The sequence below is a fragment of the Carcharodon carcharias genome, chromosome 2, assembly GCF_017639515.1.
Source record: "Carcharodon carcharias isolate sCarCar2 chromosome 2, sCarCar2.pri, whole genome shotgun sequence".
NCBI classification, from domain to species: domain Eukaryota; kingdom Metazoa; phylum Chordata; class Chondrichthyes; order Lamniformes; family Lamnidae; genus Carcharodon; species Carcharodon carcharias.
In genome coordinates, this window is record NC_054468.1 from 70,452,453 (window position 1) to 70,473,848 (window position 21,396).

Sequence of the window (21,396 nt, forward strand, 5' to 3'; positions counted from 1 at the left end):
AAGGTTTGTGTTATTTACTCAGAATTGGACAACACTGGGGATGGAATATTTGCATCAGGTGGGTTTAAAAAGGGAAAAAAAAAATGTACTTGAGATTGATTTTATCTGTGTCTCTTGCCTTCCCCAACCTACAGTCTGGTTAAGGAGAGAGACATGCATTTAGTTAGGATTATCTAAATTAAAATAGGACCATTATTAGGCTTTAAGATCAAACTGAATAATAATTACCAAAGATGATGAATAATGACTTTTGTAAAGCATCTTGTTTCAGAAACAAGACCTTTTTTGTCGGGGAGGGGGGTTGAGGGGGTAGGGGGAGGAAAGTAATAAAGGCGTTACAGGCCAATTAAATGAAATGTTCAATATAATGAAACTGGAAATCACTGCCTATCTTATCACAGCGTGACAACTGCACGCCAAGTGTACATGAAGTTCAAAGGGCAAATTGGCAACTTTCCATGGCATTTCAACTTACCCTACTTACAGCTCCACTGGGCACACCTCCAACTACTTCCCCTCTGAAAGCAAGCTGTGATGAAAGGATTTTTAGCCCTAGAGGTCAATAGGGTCAATGTGAGGGGAAAAAACATCCTGGTCAGAAAGGCAACTTGACAGGAGTCAGATTGAGGACATGTCCTCGGGGTGCAGTCCATCTCATCCTGGCCTTTTTATCAACAATTCGACTGCTGAATTTTTGTCAATTTGGTTTAAAAAAAAAGACTTTCAGAACTACAAGCAATTCTTGGCAATAAGGTTTTTTTTTCCCTTCCTTTAACTGTATTTTAAAATGATTTATTGACATTTCCCTTTGCAGTGATATTTTGTGCTCTGACATACTATTACTGATATTTATAACAAAGCTGTATCAAATTTGTCTTTTGTATTAAACGGGTCCATTTTTCTTTATGCCTTAAAAGCCTATACTTCAGATCATATATGGGCTACAAAGGAAGTGAGCTAGATATTAGCTATTTGCCATACAATGGATGATCGAACTATCAAAAAATAACAGAACAACCATTAAGTTATCTGACCACCAAAAGAAAAGGGTAGATTGACAAAATACTCAGAATTGCTTTGTTGTGGAAGGATTAAATTCTGGAAATATGCACCACAGCGTACATGCTATAAAATCTTCTTCAGGAAAAAGTATGCTCCAGCTCAGTAAGCACATCAAAGTTAAGGCTAGGCTCCCACATAATGAGCCCATATGCACTCTTCTGAGCGAGCTGTGCCTTAAGGCCTAATCTGTCTCCTTTTTCCGCTCAGTGTTTTCCTTTAAATGTGCTTCAAATTTTCAGATGGAATAACTGGAAACGTTCATCCACACACTGCCACAGTCTGGTTTGTAAAGTTAAGCCGGTTGAAAGGCAGCTGAAGGAAGTGAACTGTGGGAGGCCTACCTGAGGTCTAAGCCTGCCTCCTTCCACAACATGTCCATCAAATGTAGAATCTGCAGAGCCAGCATGTCCTGTCGCAGATCTGAATACAAGGAAGAAAGCAGCACAGGTTTGTGGGTTATTTCGCAGTGTGTGGCAAATTTGTACATAATACGAAGTTATATTAGACTATTATACTTAATGAGCAGGTCACAATTATGTGTAGATTTTAACTCCCATTTTTTTTATAATAGCACTCAATTCTAATGAAGTGCAAGTTGTCTCATATATAAACAAGTTTTCCTCATGTGCAGCACATCCTCCCATTTTTGTCTCTCAACATGCACCATTAATAATTTGGTTGTAGAGCAAAACCACTGCATATGTTAGGCAATAATGAATCCATTATGCCAGAAGAATTCATTGGTGTGCTAAACATTAACTCCCAAAAAAATACATGCCACACGCACTGTGCCGATGAATGTAACTTTACAAAAAGTGTTTTCTGTTCTTTTGATTTCACAATGCCACCTTCTATTGCTGAACAACAGAAACTTTTCATAATTGAGTAAGTCATTCTTAAGCTTTAATTTTTAAAGTCTAATAGAGCATTCATAAAACTGGGACAAAACTAATGGTTGGATAAAAAAACAAAAAGAACAAACATTACATAACTGCAATTCTTTCATGAGCTGTTGCACTTCAAGGCAGCTATTTAATTCTTGAATCAATCATCAGTTAAGCAAGTCCAATCAAAACTTATAATCATTCATCACTCTAATTGGGTGGGGGTAATGAAGGGAAGAGTCTTTGGAGACACTGGTGCTTGTCTGTCATTGCAAATACTTATTACTGCATATCAGTAAGTTCAGATAATTCAAGGATGGAAGCAAAATACTGCAGATGCTGGAAATCTGAAATAAAAACAATAACTGCTGGAAAAACTCAGCAGGTCTTCAGAGGGAAGGAGAGTCACACAGACTCGAAATGGGAGAGACGCTGTGAGACCTGCTGCGTTTTTCCAGCATTTTTTGTTTTTATTTCGGGTAATTCAAGATTTAGTTTCCCTGTAGGTTTAGTCATGAGTGGGCTCCCCAAATGAAAAGCTGGCAATGGTGCAAATACATTGGTAAAATAAAAACATTATTTTCATCCTCTGCCAATCAACAGTCAACAATGAAATGTTCACCACATTCTTCTATAGTTTTCTACCACCAGTGCTGTTAAATCAGTGCGGTTCTTTTACATCGAGCTATTTTAAAATTATCCACTATCTTACATTTTAAAAGACTGCAGAAAACCTACTTTATATTAAGAAAATGGACAAGTAGATGGATTAGCAAATTGGTTACCAATAGTTTTTGGATCACTAAGTACAAATGACAAGCAGATTGGAGTGCTCTTGGGAGAGAGGGAGGGTTATTCCTGCATCTGGCAACGCCCACCTGTCGTTTAGGTTGCCTGACAGGTTTCTCCTACTGCTTCTTTACATTTACAGCTTTGGCTCACACTGGATAATAATCAAATATAAAACTGTGGTAACCACTTACTCACTATCCCTTGCCCAATTCCACTACCCCACAGACCAATCACTAAAACAGCACTGTCAAGAGTTACCAGCACTGTCCCATCTAATATCTGCTATATTATAATCCCAGCAGTTCATTTCTGCTTTTTTACCCCTTGATTCCAAGTAGTGGAACTAATGCTGTGCTACTTTTTGCTTGTTTTGGCAGTGCCCAGTGGGTTCTGATTCCACAAAGCTTCGTTGGTTACCCTTTTGGAGCACTTCTGTGAAGGACAGCATTGACACAACGCAGCAGGTTTTACCCGTTCCTGTGCCTCTTCCCTCTCATTTCTCCCTCTTACAGCTGCTCGTTTAAATTTTTTCTCCGCAGGTACCGAGGTAGCAGTAACTATTTGGATTAAGCCAATCCTGACAGCCTCTTGTCACTTAATTTCAACAAGGATCAAAATTCTGATATCTGGGAAGAAAATGTGACTTTGCAGGAAGACATGTATTTTCTTCTAGTGAAATGAAAGGTGTTGTCAGTATTCACTAAAAATCTCCCAACCTGAATCATATACACTGGCACAATCAGTAGAGAGGAATTTCTTTTATAAAACGTCATGCCGGGGGGGGCGGGGGGGCTGCGGGGGTGGTGTGGTGGTGGTTCAAATAGCTTTATGACTATTCCTTTCTTTACCTAGGAGCAAACTTTCTGAATTAAAATATACTATTTGTAAGGCAGTGGTCAAACCCAGCTTCTTCATCAATTAAAAGAATTAGCTATGCTAACACTCACATTTTTGGTTCCATTTCTGGATTATACATCAGAAGATTGTACATGTCATGTCACCATGACCATATCAAATCAACTGAAAAGTGGTTGCTTCGCTGATGCATCACCCAATGCTGCTATTAAAAAAAATTGTGATTACGAAGATTTTTCTGGGGCAGAGAGAGGTGCAAGCAGTAATCTACAGACAAACCAACTGATCTGTTATCTCTTTCCCACACTAAAGCCTCTCCAAGCCTGTCCCCACTGGAAGCCAAACGTATGAGGATTTTCTTATTCAGTGAGTTAGATTCTTTTATGCTAAAAAGTACTGTGTACCTGTATTGCAGTGCTGTCAGCTCATAACCAATTAAATGCAGTTAATCAACAGCAATACCCACATAATCCGACAAGAGAAATCAGAAATAAATTCAATAGAATTGCAAGAGTGAGAGAGGGAACCAATTAATCTTAGCATACTGACAGTAATCATTCGTATACTGTATTCTTACACTTTTCTGCTGTATTTGGTTTACAGTGTTGCAGTTAATAAAAGCAACGTAAATTAAATGAGGTGGTGCTTCTGCATCTCAAGTTATTGAGGCCCGCCTGAGCAGGAGGATTTTCTGGCTGTAGTCTCCAGACATGGCAGCAAAGCAGCAATTAAACAGTACTGCCTCTGGTAGCACAGGGCATCATTCAATTTTTGACTATCAGTGGGCTGAGCAATCAGCTTCCTGGACGAGGCTAGCAACGTGAATTCCTGACTGCTGGTATGTACCTAGCTATCTAGGGAGCGGCATGACTACCTGAAAGATAGTCAAAAACTATGACTTGCAAGTTTGCACATGCACCACTGCTTGACTTACTGTTTGGAATCCACCCATTAGTACAAATTAGGCTGAATCCTGAGCACCCGCTTCCTCCTGAAGTTTTTTTGTAATGTAAACATATCATTAAAATTACATGGCAATTTAAAATAATTAGCCTCACCACTTGTAAATTTGGCTGAGAATTGGAAGAAATCTCACATTGGTTAAGTGAGCTTAGATATCATCTAACATGGGGGCCTTGAACCTATCTTACAGCTGTGTAATGTGAACCTTTATTCTCTACTACTGGCCCGTGCAAACCATATGACCCACCTTATTCATGTATACAATGTACACACTTGTCTGCATGCATGCTACAGTTTGGACTGCACATTGTATATATATGTAACCTCCTTTTGCTCTTTTTAAATATTTTCAACCACAAATAGAAGAAACTCAGCAGAAGTAAGATTGGTAATTTGCTAAGAGGGTGACACCTTCAAATAATACCCCAGTATGAGATCATTAAACCGCTTTGAACATGTTCCAAAAACCTTGTCTTGCGAGCACTCATAGGAGGTTAAAAATATACAATCACGAGTCATTATAAACAAATAATTCTAAAGCATTGTTCAGCACAAGTTTTTCAGCAAGACTGCCTGACAAAACAACATGTGCAAACTGTTAATATTTTGGGCCTTTACTTTCAAAAGTCTAACAGTGGGCAAATCTTTTGCCCCCAAATCTGGAAATGTTGCTTTTCCATTATCTGTTCCCACAGAAGTGCTTTATCCAAGGGTTTAATAATTGCTCCATTTGTAGTAATTGTTTACCAAATCTCATGATAACCTACCAAACATTTTTCAAAATAGTGGAGATTACCTCATTAGTTTTTACGGTTAAAGCAAAAAATATCTTAATGTAAAATTAAATAATACAGTTGATTGCCCATGCATTGCACATAGGGTATTTGTATGTGAAGGTCAGAGACATGGTCATTTTTTGTGAGAGAAGATTTGTTCAGACAGAGATTATGATGGGTAAATTCAGTTAGAAAATTCTCATCACTGTTTTCAAATTTTTCCATGGTCTTGGCCATTTGCTTGTGTAAGCTCATGCAACCCTACGACCATCGGAGGTCTCTGCACTCCTCCAATTGTAGCCTCTTGTGCCTCACAAATTTTCATTAACCCACCATTGGTAATTATGCCTTCAGCTGCTTAAGCTCTTAAACTCTTGAATTTCACCCCTCAGCAAGATTTTTAACCATTACAAATCAATCTCTTGTGGCATTCGTCACAGGAAATCAAGACCAAGGGTTGAATTTTCATCTCCCAACACTAAGCAAACTGCGTCACGAGGACAAAACAGAAGGTGTGTGGGGCTGCATTTTTAACCTTGCCCACCGCTCGCCATTTCAACAGGTCAGGAAACATGGTGGGTCACAACCTAATGCTCACTTAAAGTAACGTTAGTTTCACCAATTAAATGCCTGCTGCATATTCAAGATTCCCTGGCATTGTTATTTTCATGGATGGGTTCCTGAAGGTTATGGGAACCACACTAGGTAAGTCAGTTTGTGAACCCTGGGGGATGGTAAGAGACCACTGAATTGAACAGCACTGTGTGAGGATTCAGATGCATTAGAGTTCTTTCTTCAGTGGATAAAGTGCTTTTTGCTTTCCACAGTATGGAGGATCAGATATGAATGTATATAAGGGACCCTGTGATTTAATTTTCACATTGATGTAATATCCTGACACCTGCTGAGCCTTAGAAACACTCTTCTAGTATCCACTAGGTACAGAACCAATTGGCCATATAACAAGGCTGCCCTTTTGAAATGCTCATGATTCTTTTAAAAAACAATAAGGCATCCAATATTCCCTTTGAAAATAAAATTCCCCCTTACATTCTCATAAAACTATCAAACACAGCCAGTGAAAGTCTCATTGATGTCCTCTTAACATCGCTGAATCTTGTCCAAATAAACACACTGGTATTGAGAAACTGCTTCAAAGATGCTCATAAAAATGTCAATAAAATAAAGCTAGCAGTCCTTTTACAACAGTATAACTAACCCCTTAACGGTCCAAGTCCATTTTTTAATCTTCGAGCTCAGCCAAACATTCATAATGAGGCAAAACAGATGCCTAGTCACCTGTTCAACCTGCTTTTGTTAATACAGTTGCTGATGAATGCTTGGCTGAGCATGAGCATTTCAAAGACTTACCAGTGTTATTATATGGTTCGTGAGTACCTGGTAGACACTGGGTGAGTGGGCATGGAGGATGCATGGGGGCAAGGACTGGGCATGGGAGATATGAGGGGGCATGGAGGATGAGTGCTAGAGGGCCTAACAACCATGAATTGAACTTAGTCAATGTCCCAGAAAATGGAGATAGGCCTTCTAATCTGCCGCCTTCATCATTCGCCTGCCTCCGTTGCTGTCTAGGGAGGCAGTTGCCCTGACTCAAGCCCGCAACTGGCACTTGGACACCAAAATACCAGTTGAATGAGCGGACTTTTAGAAGTCGGCACCGCAACATCATGAAATGACTCACAGTTCCCAAAATGAAGACGAAAATCCTGCCCCAATACTAGCCTTCTGAAGAAGTGGATTTAAATTGTTGTAGTGTAATTATACCAGGACAAAAGGTGAGCCACAAGGCTACAGGCCAACCAGGAAGGGTGGGAAAAGGAGGAAAAAGGAGAGGAGGCAGGCAGAGTGTAGAAGGAGGGGGGAACGGGGGGGGATGAGACAAGGGGGTGGATAGGAGGAGACGAGAAAAGAGATAAAGGAAGATAAAAAGAGGGAGGGGAAACAAAAAGACGAAGAAGTCAGTGGGTAGACATGGAGCTGGATGAAGGGCGGGGGGGACAAAAGTAGAAGAGTCAGAGTTGGACAGCAGTAAGGCGGGGAAGAACAGAAAGTAACCAATAAGTGGAGTGACAGGAAGTGGAAAGGGAAAGCAGAGTAGAGATGAAATAAATAAAGTGCTGGAAATACTCAGCAGGTCTGGTAACTTCTGTGGAGAGAGAAACAGAGTTGACATTTCATGCTGAATATGACATCTTCAGAACTGAAGGCATAAAGATGGGGAGGACAGGGATAGTGGAAGCAGAAAAGAAGTTGCTGGCATAGGAGAGGACAGAGACGGAGGATGAATTAGACAGAGACAAGAGTGGAAGGAGAGCAAGGGGCAGAAAAAGGATAAATCCACTTTGCAAATAAAATAAGCTCAATCATTTGAAGCAGACTGCAAAGATGTACCATGTCTGAGCAAAGTATTTCCTGACACTTTTAAAATTATTTTTCACAAGTTTCTATTTATGTCTTCCATTCCTACTTCGCTGGCTCACTTTGAAGTAATCTGGATAAGCTTCCCTCCTCCCTTAACCACTTTCTTTCTAGACTCAAGCTCAAATCTCTAATCTTTTCTCATAGTTCATGCCCTTTACAACTGGGATCAGTCTTGTTGCTTTTCTCTGTAGCCTTTCCAACATGTGCATATCTTTTATGTGGCACAATGATCAGAACTATGCTCCAAGTGTGGTCTGACCAGTGTATTGTAAAAACTTAGCAGAACTTATGCAGAATTGTATTCTACTGTTCTGGTTCTATAATTCTAGCATTCTATTAGATTTATTACTTACATATTGAAGATGTTTTCTATTGTTACTCCCATACATCTAAGTTTCCATTTGCTGACCCAATTCTATTGTACATTTCTTTGACTAATGTTAAGTTTAATTTGTCTTTTCCCAGCCCAGTTGTCTATAACCAGTCTAACTCACGTTGGAAATATTTAGCTGTATTCTCTTTCTGTTTAACCTGTGGCTTCACTGAAAGAAAGAAGCCACAGATCATATACATTGAATACAATACAATGGTGCATTTCACTGGGAATTATCTTATATAGAAAAAGTTGGTCAGGTATTTTTCTATCCTTAAAAGATGTTTTTACAGCAGATTTTGATAAAAAAGATAAGAAATTCTTCGCCAAGTAGGCCTATATTGGAACTTCAGATGCCATAGCTTACACAAATCAAAATGGATTCCTTTAAGTGTTGTAAAGTATTTAAGTGGTCTTAAATTGCCAGCTCCCCCTTTTCCTTGTGTTGTTTGAGCATTTAATAGTGTCCTGGTTAAATAACAGATCTACAAATGCTTGGGCTCTTTGCTGAAACTGGTCTGGAGGCTTTTTATATTTTGAAAATTTCATTTATGCAGGTCCCCCAGCACTTCCAAGAATGAATTTTAATTACAATGTTATGCGACTAGGAAGTGAGTGTCATCATCTCACAACCAGCTTGAATGATGGAGGACTATAGATATTGGCAGCAATCCAAATATGAAATGAGGGGCTTGATCGATAAATTATTAACATTTAGAATAGGTGTACAATATTTACTTTTGAATGATGAATATGCATAGAAACAGGAGGTGATTTTGGACAATACCCAGTCTGAACTAACTACCCATGTTGTGCAATAAATCCTGATCCGATGGTTATTCCATAACTTTGGTTAAAAAAAAAATCTGATTCAGCCTAAATCAGTATATGATTTCACTCATTCTCTGCTGTCCAATTTTGTGTTGTCTCTCTTTGGTCTCTGTAATTTATCATGTAAACCAACAGTGTTAATTTATTGTGGTAAGGAATGTAGGCCTATTATAATTATACTTCATAAATGTTCAGGTGCATTTTGATGAGTACACACAATACAAACTAAGCGATACTAAGATAGCTCCAAAGGGGTGAAAAAGCGTGGAGGTGTTTTTGCAGCCATTTGATCCTGGACTTTATAATTAGACGCACAGAGTACAAAAATCGAGGAAATTCTGAACCTATGCAAAACACTAGTTCTGCCCCAGCTGTCCAATTCCGGGTATCACACTTCAGGAAGGACATGAACGCCTTGGAGAGGGTAAAGAAAGATTTACTAGAATGGTTCCAGGGATGGGAGTATTACAGTTACTTGGATAAACTGAAGAAGCTGGAGTTGCCATATGTAGAGCAGAGAAGGTTAAGAGGAGTTTGATTTAAAAGGTTTTTAAAATCATAAAGGGTTTAGATAGAGCAAGTGAAGACGCTAGGCAGGACTTTCGGGTTGTCAGGTCGTCGGGCAGGTGTGGCAGGCAGGTCCTGGAGCAGCAGGGAAACGGACCACCACTCACGATCAGCTCCCGACCGCGATTTCACGCCGGCTGGCCAATTAATGGGCAGCCAATGTGAAATGCGCGCTGAGAAGCTCAGCGCCGCCAGGGCGGGGGCAGGAGGAGGGGGAGCACAAAAGTCTGCGCGTGCATGGGGGAGCATGCACTGAAAGCCCCCTGAGGGGGAGGTGGTGGCATAGTGGTATTGTCATTGACTAGTATTTCAGAGGCCCAGGGTAATGCTCTGTGGACCCGAGTTCGAATCCCTCCAAGGCAGATGGTGAAATTCGAATTCAATAAAAAAAATCTGGAATTCAAAGTCTCATGACGACCATGAAACCATTGCCATTTGTCTTAAAAACCCATCTGGTTCACTCATGTCCTTTAGGGAAGGAAATCTGTTGTCCTTACCTCATCTGGCTGACATGTGACTCCAGACCCACAGCAACGTGGTTGACTCTTAAATGCCCTCCGAACAAGGGCAGTTAGGGGTGGGTAATGAACACTGGCCTAGCCAGCAATACCCAGGTCACATGAATGAGTTTAAAAAAAGGCGGGGAGCTGATGAATTTTAAAATCAAAAATAAAGATTTTGAAAATCAGGAACAAATGACCCACATAGGACTCAATCACGTGAATAGAAACATAATAAAAATTATGGCAAACGTCTTTTTTTAAATTTATGTCGGAAACTTCATCCTGCCCATGGATGAGGTTTCCTCAAAAATGCAAAGGCCGCCTGGCTGATTCACCCACCCGCCAACCATATGGTTGGACAGGGAACAAAGAATAGCAGTTAATTAATACTTTAAAGACCTTAATAGGCCTCTTAATTGTCGATGGGCATGCTGCCGACTCTCATGTGCGCCCGCCGACTGAAACATCATGTGAGTGAGTGATGAAGTCGGGATGCTCGCCTGATGTGATCGCGCGTTATTTCACACTCAGGCATGTTGAGCGTGCACCTGCACGCCGAGCGAAAATTCCTGCCCACTGTTTCCACTGGCTGAAGAGTCAATGATCAGAGGACACAGTTTTAAAATGATTGGCAAAAGAACCTGAGGTGACAGGAGGAAAACCTTTTTTAAACACAATGGGCTGAATTTTGCAGTCAGCGAGCAGGGGGCAGGGCCCGCTCGCCAACGCACAAAATGACACGGGATGACATTGGGGGGAACCCCCGATGTCATCCCGCCCAAGTTAAATCTTCAGGAAGGCGGGGGCTCAGCGAAATCAGCTGTGCGCCCGCTGACCTGTCAATGGCCAATTGAGGCCATTGACAGGATAATTAAAACAATTAAAGGACCTTAAGGCTGGCGGCAGGACAGGACCCCCAGCGGGCTTCTGAAAAAACATGAAAACTCATCCAGAGGTGGGATGAGGTTTCGTGTAGGGTTTAAAAACTTTAATAAAGTTTTAGTGAAATCTATTAACATGTCCCAGCACTTAGCCTCAGGGAGATGTGAGCTATTTCGTGCGCATGCGCAAAAGAGCGCACTCTCGTATTTGGGGACTCCCTCCCCCGCCCGTACAGGAAGCACATAGCGCTTCCCGGTAGACGTCACGCTGGGCGGGCTTTAATTGGCCCACCCTTGAAAAACGGCGGCGGGGCCCGCTTCTCCAGCGGGGATTGGCTCCCCGCCCGCCGGAGATTGGGTTGAGCCTGCCCGCCCGACAGGCAGAAAACTCTGCCCAATGTGTGGTTAGGATTTGGAATGCACTGTTTGATTTACTGGTGGATACAGATTCAATACTTGCCTATAATTTGATAAATACTTGAAGGAGGAAAATGCAGGATTATAGAGAAAGAGTGAGGGACAGGGGGCACACATGAAAAACCCAGCACTAACTCAATGGGTTGAATCGCCTTCTATGCTGTACTGTTCTATGATACTACTTTGGGGAGGTCAAAAAATATGTTTGTCATATGTTTGCAGCAAAAGTTTCTTGACTACTTTGCAATAATCCTTTCTACATTTTGCTATCATCCTCCTAGTGTATGGATTAAAAAAAAAACTTTTTCTAATTGAATAGGCAACTCATTCTTCACATTGGAATAAGTGTTATACAAGAATAATATGATTTCAGTTTTTAGCCAGGAGAGGTCACTGCTGCATTTCATTAACAACAGATCCAACAGTATTTTGCTTCCCTTTATCTGAACGTCTGCTTTTGAAGAAATGTTAATCTTTCAATTTTAAAACAAAGCCAAATGGCCTCCATTACATCCAGCTGTATTGCTCAAATGTGCCTCTTTCTATTCCAATCCAACAATGCAAACAATTAACCGTGTAACGGAGGCCATAAAGCTGTTAACTTTTTACAGAAGTATGGTGACAAACTGTTATCAATGCCTGAGATGATATGAAGCAACAGATTATGCACAGAGGACACAATTTACACCTTATACAGCCAAGTAAATACATCCTGATTTTCATGGACTTAGGAGTCTAAGATTATTTGAACGTAAGCAAACAAACTGACAGGATACAGTTACGGTGAATTATTTTGCGAATATATCACCGATGAACACAGAATGAAAAATGTGAAAGAAGCTCAAAACACCCACACACAGATGTAAATCACACTTATACCAATACAACTCAATTGTAAGATATTCGAATCATGGCCTCAAGCAGTGTCAGTCCTATACCTACAGCATTCTAGTGTAAAAACTCTCAAAATGGTTAGGATAAAATCCAATTTTTGGAAGGATTCAATTTATAACTGGATTTATGGGCTCTTTCCCCCACCCCCATCCCCACCCGCAGTTCAAGCAGACTTTACTCAAAATGTAATTTTTTTTGTAGGAAGTCTGCTTTAGCTGTGAGAAATACAAAATCATCATGGAGATGATGTGCTACTGCAGCCTGCCCATTTCCTGTCTGAAAAACGGGGACCTGGCAATGGAAAATCAGAACTGTGAGCCAGTGATCTTTAAAGGGAGTCCTGAAAGCCAAAAGAAATGGCCCTGAAAGAATTTGGAGGGATTTTTGTCTGGCAAGGGAAAGCAGGAATGCCCTTCTTGACCCCAGAAAAATACTGCAGCCTTCAGGCTGGCTATTGGGTAGACCCCTCCCCAAATACCACTCCTCCTTCCCGGTTACTATTCACTTCCAGCTCTACCCACCCATGGACCTTCAGGGCTTCCTCCACCCACCCCCCTCACCCAAGTGTGGTGAGCTGTCTATAGCACTTGTTGAGTATTTGGCAGTTTATGCAAATTTTCCAGATTAAGCCTGAACCTGAAAATGGTTCACCTTTAGGTGACAGCAAAGCCATTCTTTCGCTTCTCACAAAATTCTCCACAATGCATTATGAGAAACTATTCTCTGGGTGAAAGGACAATATGACAAAGAACTTACTAAAATTACACTGCTTATAATTACATATACATATACAAAAGGACAACATATGCACCCACCATCATACTCTTGTTGGAACTTATCAGAATTACACTAAGTTTGAAATTGGGAAAGCTTACCATCACCATTTTTAAAGATAAGTCCCACTGGCTCTCCTCCTGACATTTTGTTGTTGTACAGTATCCAAAGAGGCTTCATTTTGGAGTCCATATACCGGCATTTGTCTACGCTATGACAATCAAGGAGGAACAAATCAGTGTCAAAGGTATACTGCAAAAATGTCAAATCACTTATTGCCATCAAAAAGTCAGTTAAAGGAAGAAAAAATTAGAACAATTCAATGAGAAGAGATATGTTTTACCAGTAAGTATCTGGTGGTGATGAAAGTGACCTCTACTCTATCCCAACAAAGTTCTTCAAACCCACCCTTATTGCAGTAAATTTCAGTAACTCCAGTGCGATGCTGGTGAAGATGCAAGTCCTCAATTGTTGCCCAGACTGTGGTCAGACGATTCAAAACAGTTTAGGGACTTGCAGCCTTTTGGTCTGTATGGTTCAGCCCCACAACAGGTAATGCCTTACACGGTAAGTCATTGCAGAGCTCAATCAATAATATCCCATATATGTTGCCGAAAACGGATAATCGACTGCACAAGTGAACGTACATTTTGCATTCATGACCAGTTTATCTGTGGGAGTTAATGGACCTCCTTCAGTCTGCATCAAGTTTACAAGCTCATGACATTCTAGTTAGGTCAATGTGCATTTGGAACAATTTCAGATAGCAGATTTTTTTTCTAGACTTTTTTTTTAATGTAGAAAATGAGCAGACTTACTTCAATTCTGAAAGGATAACACTGGGATTCAGTGGTGACTCGATGTTAGAGAGTGCTTCCTTGTAAACAGGCTGTTTTAAGCAGGCATGAATCACATCCTTCATTTTATTCTTTGCAACCTTCAGGGAGCTAAGTTTCACTAGATTGTTGATAGCTTTCATTTTACTCAGGGCTTCCATCTGTAATCAGAAAAACAATGTTCTGTTCCTCGCCATACAAAATTCATTAAAAACAACCAAAAAGTCTGTCTAGTGTGATATTAGCAACAAATATGTTGATAATATATTCATCTGAAATTAATTTGTCTATTGTTTAGCATTAACTTGTTTCTACCAAATCTTTGTTTAAATAATTCCTTACCATGTATTCTTAACACTATTATTACTGATGGCTATAACCATACAGATTCTGGGTGTTAAATGCTAAAATAAAAGCACATATTGAGTGTATCTATGTCTAAGGGCATAATTGATGGTCTTAACCTGCTTGCTCCAGACTAAGCTATGTATTCCAAGTGCCCATTCCTCTCATCAGTCTTAACAGCTTTCAAAATACTTAACTTAAAAAAAGACTCCAACACATTTTTCAAAAAACATTCATAAGATGGCAAAGTTGTCAGTATACTGTATCACAGAAGAAACTTTTCCACTAGACCAATTTCTAACTCTTCTAATGTGGAGGTCTCAAAATTAATTGAGTCAATTTGTTTTGGAGAGGTGAGGCCACATCAGCAGCTGGTGGGAGGAAGGGCAAGACAAGAGCAATGACAGACTAACCTGACTGCTGAAGCTCATTAAACTATAATTAGCTCAAGAGTACAGTTCAGCTCGTGTTCATTATCATGCTGTGATTCTCCTCTCCTCTACCCCCACCCCTCCATCCCTCCCCACTCAAAAGTTACTTCTCTGCATTAATGGCAGGTTCCAAAAGTTACCACAATCCAATCCACATGTCCTGGCATCCTTTACAAATATTCTGTTCCTACTTCATTGATCCAGATGGTACAATACAGTGCATTTGACCACAAGTATATCTGGAAGCATACGTCTTGACAACCCGCAACTAAAATATGGAGGAAGATATTTTAATAGCCAAGAATGCACATGAAAAATGCCTCATCGAGCCCATAATTGTTATGAGATGCCCCATGACTATCCTAATGTATTACAAACAGAAATAACTTCACTCTTGTAACAGACAAACATTGATTTTCATCAGTTCCCTTCCCACAGGCATCAACAGTTTCAATATAAAATTAATTCAACAGTTAACTTAAAATGGAGAGCTCTACTAATCTGGCTTTGCATAGAAATATTATGAATGCCAATATTTGGGTTTGCCAATTCTCTCCTCCTCTGCTCACTGACCCCCAAACTCACCCTCTTGTGAAGGCAGTGCTTGTGTTGGGTTCTATTGAGAGTCTAGGCAGCATGTGAAAGCAGGAAATTTACCTTTGGGAATATCATAGCTGAATTCAGATCTCACTTGATGTCCCTAGACCGGAGAAGTGACCAAGAATGGAAATCTCACTGTGTTTAATGCTATTGAAGTCAATTGTAAAATCCCAACTGAAGTCCTGAATATACCAGGCACTGAATTGTGCACCATGACTTTAGATTAGACTATTACATGACAAATGTTATCCTATTCATAATATGTTGCCATACTGATCCTTCTTAGATGAAGCAAATCAGCCACTGTGGAACTATGACAAAACATAAACTGAAAATGACATCTGTAGGTATCTTAACTCTCCTCAATCAGCTGGAAAGGAGTGGGGAAGCAGTTAAAATGAAGTCACTCCATTTCCCACTCCATCCCTGCCAATCTTTGATTTTAAAACCACTGGTTTTGGAGGTGGATAAACCTCCTACTTGACTCCATGGGGAAGTGATGGGGACTGGACAGGAGCTGCCTGGGTTCCTGCTCCTGTTCCAATGATACTGGCTGAAAGTGCTCACCCATTAATAATCGCACAATGAGAATGATCATTTCTATAAGGTACCAAGGGCAGCCTCAAATCATGGTTTTAGAAAAGACAGGGTAAGGAGAGAAAACTGAAGCAGAGAATTTTTTTCCCTGCATGCTCAATCGATTTACAGTTGGTCTCAATTAAATCTGTGCCCCACAATGACACTTTTGTAAAGAACCCCATTGACTATCATTCAAATAATGGACAGTTGCCAAAGGGAAACAGTACACAATTCACTGTGTTTGCTTAACAAAGAAAAAAGTGACTTTTCTTATTTTCATTTCTAACCTGCGTGAAAATGTTTGGCGGAGCCTGGACTCAGTGGGGAGCTTCGTAAAGCTGCCCGATCCCTGAACCCAAATGCTTCTCAACTGAGTGCTGTACTGACAAAGATAGCATACTAATTCCAAAGCATTTTTCAGCACAATATAAAATTCTCAGTTGTGTTGACCTTGCATCACAGGCAGCAAGAGCGCATATATTCATCCCAATAGGAGACCACTCAGAAATAACTTCTGGATTGTTCTGTCAACGACAGCTTCACAGTGAGCACATTACTTTACATGGCTCCCAGAATGAAGGCAAAATCTAGCACATAGCGGGAACAACCAGGAATTAGGAGGCAGAAGGGCTAAGTCAGGTGGAACTTTAATCTAAAAAGTAGTAGTATAGTGGAATAAAGGAAGGATGTTAAACAATGTGTATAAAAGATAATTAGTTGTCTGGAGAAAGTGATTGAAGAATAAGGTGAAATAATAGTTCAGTGAGACTGATCTAACAAATATTACAGGTAGGTTCAGATGGGGTTAGATTTAAAATATTGTTAATTTTGACGCACACATATTCATTATAATATTTAAATGACTAACTTACCCCCTGCAAGCGGGCTGATTGCACCACTCCCTCCCCAACCCCACTCTGATAAAACTGGAAGCAGGTAGGCTGGAGGCGGATTTTAGATTTTTAACATTTTTAATCTAAAGCCAACCAGTTTTTGCGGTTAAATTTTCCCCTTCAGAGCCTAATTCATCATAAGCAGCCAGAATACCTTCCAACCTGTCTTACATAGAGAGAAAACAAGGCAAGGTGAAAATGAGTAAGATTAAGATAATTGCCAAAAGAGCCAATGGTGACATGAGGAAGAACATTGTAACGCAGCACGTGATTAGGATCTGGAATGTACTACCTGAGATTGTGGTGGAGGCAGATTCAATCATAACATTCAAAAAGAGAATTGGATCTTTATCTGAAGAGGTAAAAATTGCTGGCTACAGGGAAAAGGGGAAGGAGTGGCACTGGGTAAATGCCTCTTGCAGAGAGCTGGCACAGACATGATGGGCTGAATGCCTTCTATCTGTGCTGTAACCATTCTATGATTCTGTGAATAGAACTGTGTAACTTGGGAGACCGGTATAAAAATATTCACGTTCACAAGCATAACTTCCTGCTTAAAAAGTACGATGAGGCTACATTAAAGTGTGGTCTGGCATGGCTTCACACCCACCCCTGGCCTTAATGAGGAAATTCAGAAGAGATCAGTTACTTTGCACAGGGCAAGAGGTCATTCCAGAAACATACTGAGGGCTATTTATGCAAGACAAAGAGCAGTCTTGAATTGGGACTGAACACATACCAATCTTCTCAACTGGTAAATAGTGTAGAGAACAATGAGTCACAAAAGAGGGTAAAGAGTACAAGTATGAGGTGCCACACACTTCACTCTAAACTTCCAAGCAAAATGCAAAAGTTTAAACACTTATTTTACCACTCCCCCCTCTCCCAAGAACTCAAATTGTAAGTAACCATTTTATCTGCAATGTAATCCTCTTCACTTCACTGCCACTTAAAACATACATCAACACTTAGTTTTATCAACAGCTGATATCTATAGCATTGCCCATTACAACATGTCTGCATATGTTCTCATTGGAGAAAGTACATTACAGGAATACCTGTGGTTTGGCAAGCCTCAAACAGATTAATATGCAAACATTTAAAATGTTACGTAGGACCTCTAATGATGGCCTAAGTGGGTGAAAGCACCACCCAGTGCAATGATGATTCCAGGTTCCAATCCCAGTACATGCTCAGCAACCTAATGTCAGTTAGGCAGCAACTGAAGTGCTACGATTGGGCTCAGTACCATCATGAATAAACAATGGACTGGCTGAAACTAATTACCATCAAGCAATCCTTCCTGGGGATTGCATTGAGTGCAGCAATCCTGCATAGTTCACTAATGTGCTGAGATTTCCTGCCTAGGCTTTCACTTAAAGAATGGTCAATCTGGAGCTAAATGAGCTGTTAGAAAGCTGCTATCCTCAAATGCAAGGACATGGCAAACATCTACAATAGGCTAATTTCAATGACGGCGATTTTACACAAAATAAGGCTTAGTGACATCATCAAGTATATCACCTCCATTTCAAGATCATTTTCTTTCAGATAGCAAAGTAGTTAATGAGATTGTCTCCATGCAAAAACTACCTTTCAAAAATTATTCAAGAGTGAAATTCCTTTTTTTTTTAAACTTATACTGACCTATTTGCTAAAATTTACAGTCTCATGCCCTTTTTTCACTTCAACAGATTTAATTCAAACAAGAATTTTTTTGCACCCCTCTACTCCTAAGTTTTCTCCCTTACATGTTCTTTCTGGGCCATGCAACCCCTGGGCTAAACAGGATGGCATAGGGTTGTTTCTATAGTATTACTGGAAGAATAGCACAGTGAAGGGTCCTTCACTCATCTTCCCTCTTCCTGATCCCAAAACCTGAAGGTGTGTTGCCAGATTGCCTGTGTCTACAGGGTTGGATCAATACACAGAGGCTGGAATCTTGTGCTCTCTCTGGTGGCGATCCTGGAAGCAGGAAGGGCATTTACGTAGACTTATGATGGCCTACCGGCACCCCTCTGCATTCCTGTCCCCGCCAGGGTTAAGTTCTGTGCAGGAAGGCCCATGGTCAACCTTCCCGCCCTACCACCAATTGAGGTCCTTAAGTTGCAAATTAATGACCACTTAAGGACTTCACCCTGGTGCCATTGGTGTTAACCCAGCTGCAGGTAGGCCTGTCTCCATGTGGTGTGCACGACAGGTAAAACCGTGTGGCCAGTTTGCCACCTCTGAAGAGGGGGTGGAGGGGGGAACATGGAAGGGGAACGGGGAAGAGGGAAGGGGGGGGTATCCTCAAGGAACATTGGGAAGGGGACCACTGAGAGCCACTCAGCTGCTCAGTCCCCTGAAAACACACCCCACATTACTTAGCTGTGACCTGGGTCACTGGTGCCTTTCCTTCTGGCAGCAGCCATGGCCTCCCCAGTGACACTGCTGAGCACAAGAGCTGCCAGCCCTTGCTTGGTGAAACTTCCACTTTGGAGCCTTGATTCCAGGGGAAGGCCTGCTGCTGGCCTCACCACTGCCTGATTGGTGTGTGGCTCAGTGGGCCTTCCCAAAAAGAGGCAGCGCTTGTCTCTCGCCTGCTCTCCAGCTTGCAGGCAAGATCCCCGATGCCTCAACAAGATTCGCCTAGAGATTCTATATATTGGTGTTAAACTACAGTTTTCCATTAAAAAAAAATCAACTTTAATTGTCAGTCACATTTCAAAGTTAACCACCTGAACAGACAGTGTGAGAAAGGAACAAGAATTCATTGAGTGACAGGAAAACCTTCCAGTTGAGAGTTTTAATTCTATATTGGTCCATGCATAACTAAACGGTAGAACAGCCAGATTGTTGTCAGAGCCCATTGTCTTTGGCATATCCAGTGCACTCAGATGTTTTTCATATCATGTGAAGTGAACTAAATTGGCTGAAGATTGGCATCCGTGATGCTGGGGACCTCAAGAGGAAGTCACAATGGATCACCCACTCAGCCCCTCTGGGCTGAAGGTGGCTGCAAACCCCTTAGCTTTGCTTCTTGTACTCACGAGCTGAGCTCTGCCATCATCAAGTGGATTTTATTAATGAGGTGAGTGTGGGGAGGGCATGGGGAGAGAATGGGACAAGGGCATTGGTAAAAGTAGCAATGTAGAGGAATTAAAACTAAATCAGCTGCAATATCTGTGCCACCAGCCCCAGGCAGAGTTATAACTGACAATGTTTATTCCATGAAATATAGTTATCCAATACCAAAATGTTAAGACAATTACTCTTCATATGAAATTGGATCAATTTACAACATCTATATGATTGTATTCAGCTTTTGATTAGCTCCCACATTTGATCAATGAGTATATTTTCTCATTGAATATGAGGATGTTACTGCACCGATTGAAATTTCAATATCAAAAATATGAGAGATTAGCATAAAGGAAGTGCCAGTTTAGCATAAATTTGAGAATAGTTTTTTTTTAAAAAAGGTCTCTGTTCTTGGAAACAGAACGGTGGTTTGAGGGGAAAAAAAATCCTCTTGGATAAATTCCTTCAGATATTTACAGCTATAGCAGACAGGATATTGTGGAAACTGTATGTTTGGTTCTGGAATGTTGACAGTAGGAATCTACCAGGTCAACCATCTGTTAAAACCAACACTGTTCCACATTTCCACCAGCCCTTGAGTTGGAGAAACACATCCGATAAGGAGAAAATGGAATCTGTACTGCACAAACAGGAACTTTTTGAAGTGTTTGTGCTTTGAATTTCTTCCGTGTTTGCACAGTTGGGCATTCTTCAACTCTGTTGACAGCAGAGTTCCCTGTGCCTTTTTCAAAAATGTAACTTCCATTGACTCAATCTTAAATCGTGAAAAATAGATCCTTCAAGAGCCTTAAGGTGTGGAGTATCTTCCACATGTTCTTCGTCTCCATATTCCCAGGATACGTAACCAGGTAAATAATGATGGATAATTGTACAGCTTTGAGTTAAGCAGACACATGTAATCATTTAAAAATTGGGCTCCCTTTGCACTTTGTTACCATTTTTTTAGATATTATGTAAAACATTAACAAAAAGCTTTTAAATATGTTTCAAAATCTATTCTTTAAGCACTGGAATATGGACTTCAACTGTTGAGGGTCTCAGGGGTATAATGAGGTTTTTACGGATTTCTCAAAACTATCTAAAATATAACCTCCGGTGACACTGTGGTGTCATCCCATCACGTTTACTTTAATTGGGTAAAATATAAATCAACCCTCATCCTCACCACCCAAATAAGGATGCAATATTCCCAAAATCCTGCTGTTGGTGTTTATTGTGAAACCCATTGATGCTAATGGTTGGAAAATTACAGACAGCGCACCTGCAATTTTCTAATGAACTGCCCACCCCATGTAAAGCCTTCCGGGTTGCATTGGGTCTTGAAACATTTCATCCCTACCGCCATGGAGTGTGAGAAAAGCAAAAGATCAATCCTTGCTTGGCTCAGTTCTCAATCTGAGCCATGCCTAATGTGTAGATACCAAGTGCACACTGCTGTATCTCTCTACAGTAGAGTTGGAATATCAGAGGAGAAGGCTGTGTGTGGCAGTTCCTTGTGCCTCCTGGTGACAAATTGCAAAAGGATGTGAAGAGCTGTCTCAGATAGCAAACCTACCAATTGCCTACTCAGAAGAAAGTATATCTAAGTTAGTCAAATTTGGAGGAATAATTTGC

General features: G+C 40.7%; 1 protein-coding gene across 2 annotated transcripts in view; it reads right to left on the reverse strand.

Moving 5' to 3' along the window:
• pik3cb (phosphatidylinositol-4,5-bisphosphate 3-kinase, catalytic subunit beta) overlaps positions 1-21,396 on the reverse strand; it is a 197,202-nt gene that overhangs the window by 15,092 nt on the left and 160,714 nt on the right. For both annotated transcript variants that reach the window (XM_041178348.1, XM_041178357.1), the window contains exons 16-18: positions 13,833-14,011; positions 13,116-13,225; positions 1,404-1,482 (exon numbers count right to left, since the gene is read on the reverse strand). In XM_041178348.1, the coding sequence (XP_041034282.1) occupies positions 1,404-1,482; positions 13,116-13,225; positions 13,833-14,011 (368 nt within the window). The remainder of the gene's footprint in view (positions 1-1,403; positions 1,483-13,115; positions 13,226-13,832; positions 14,012-21,396) is intronic.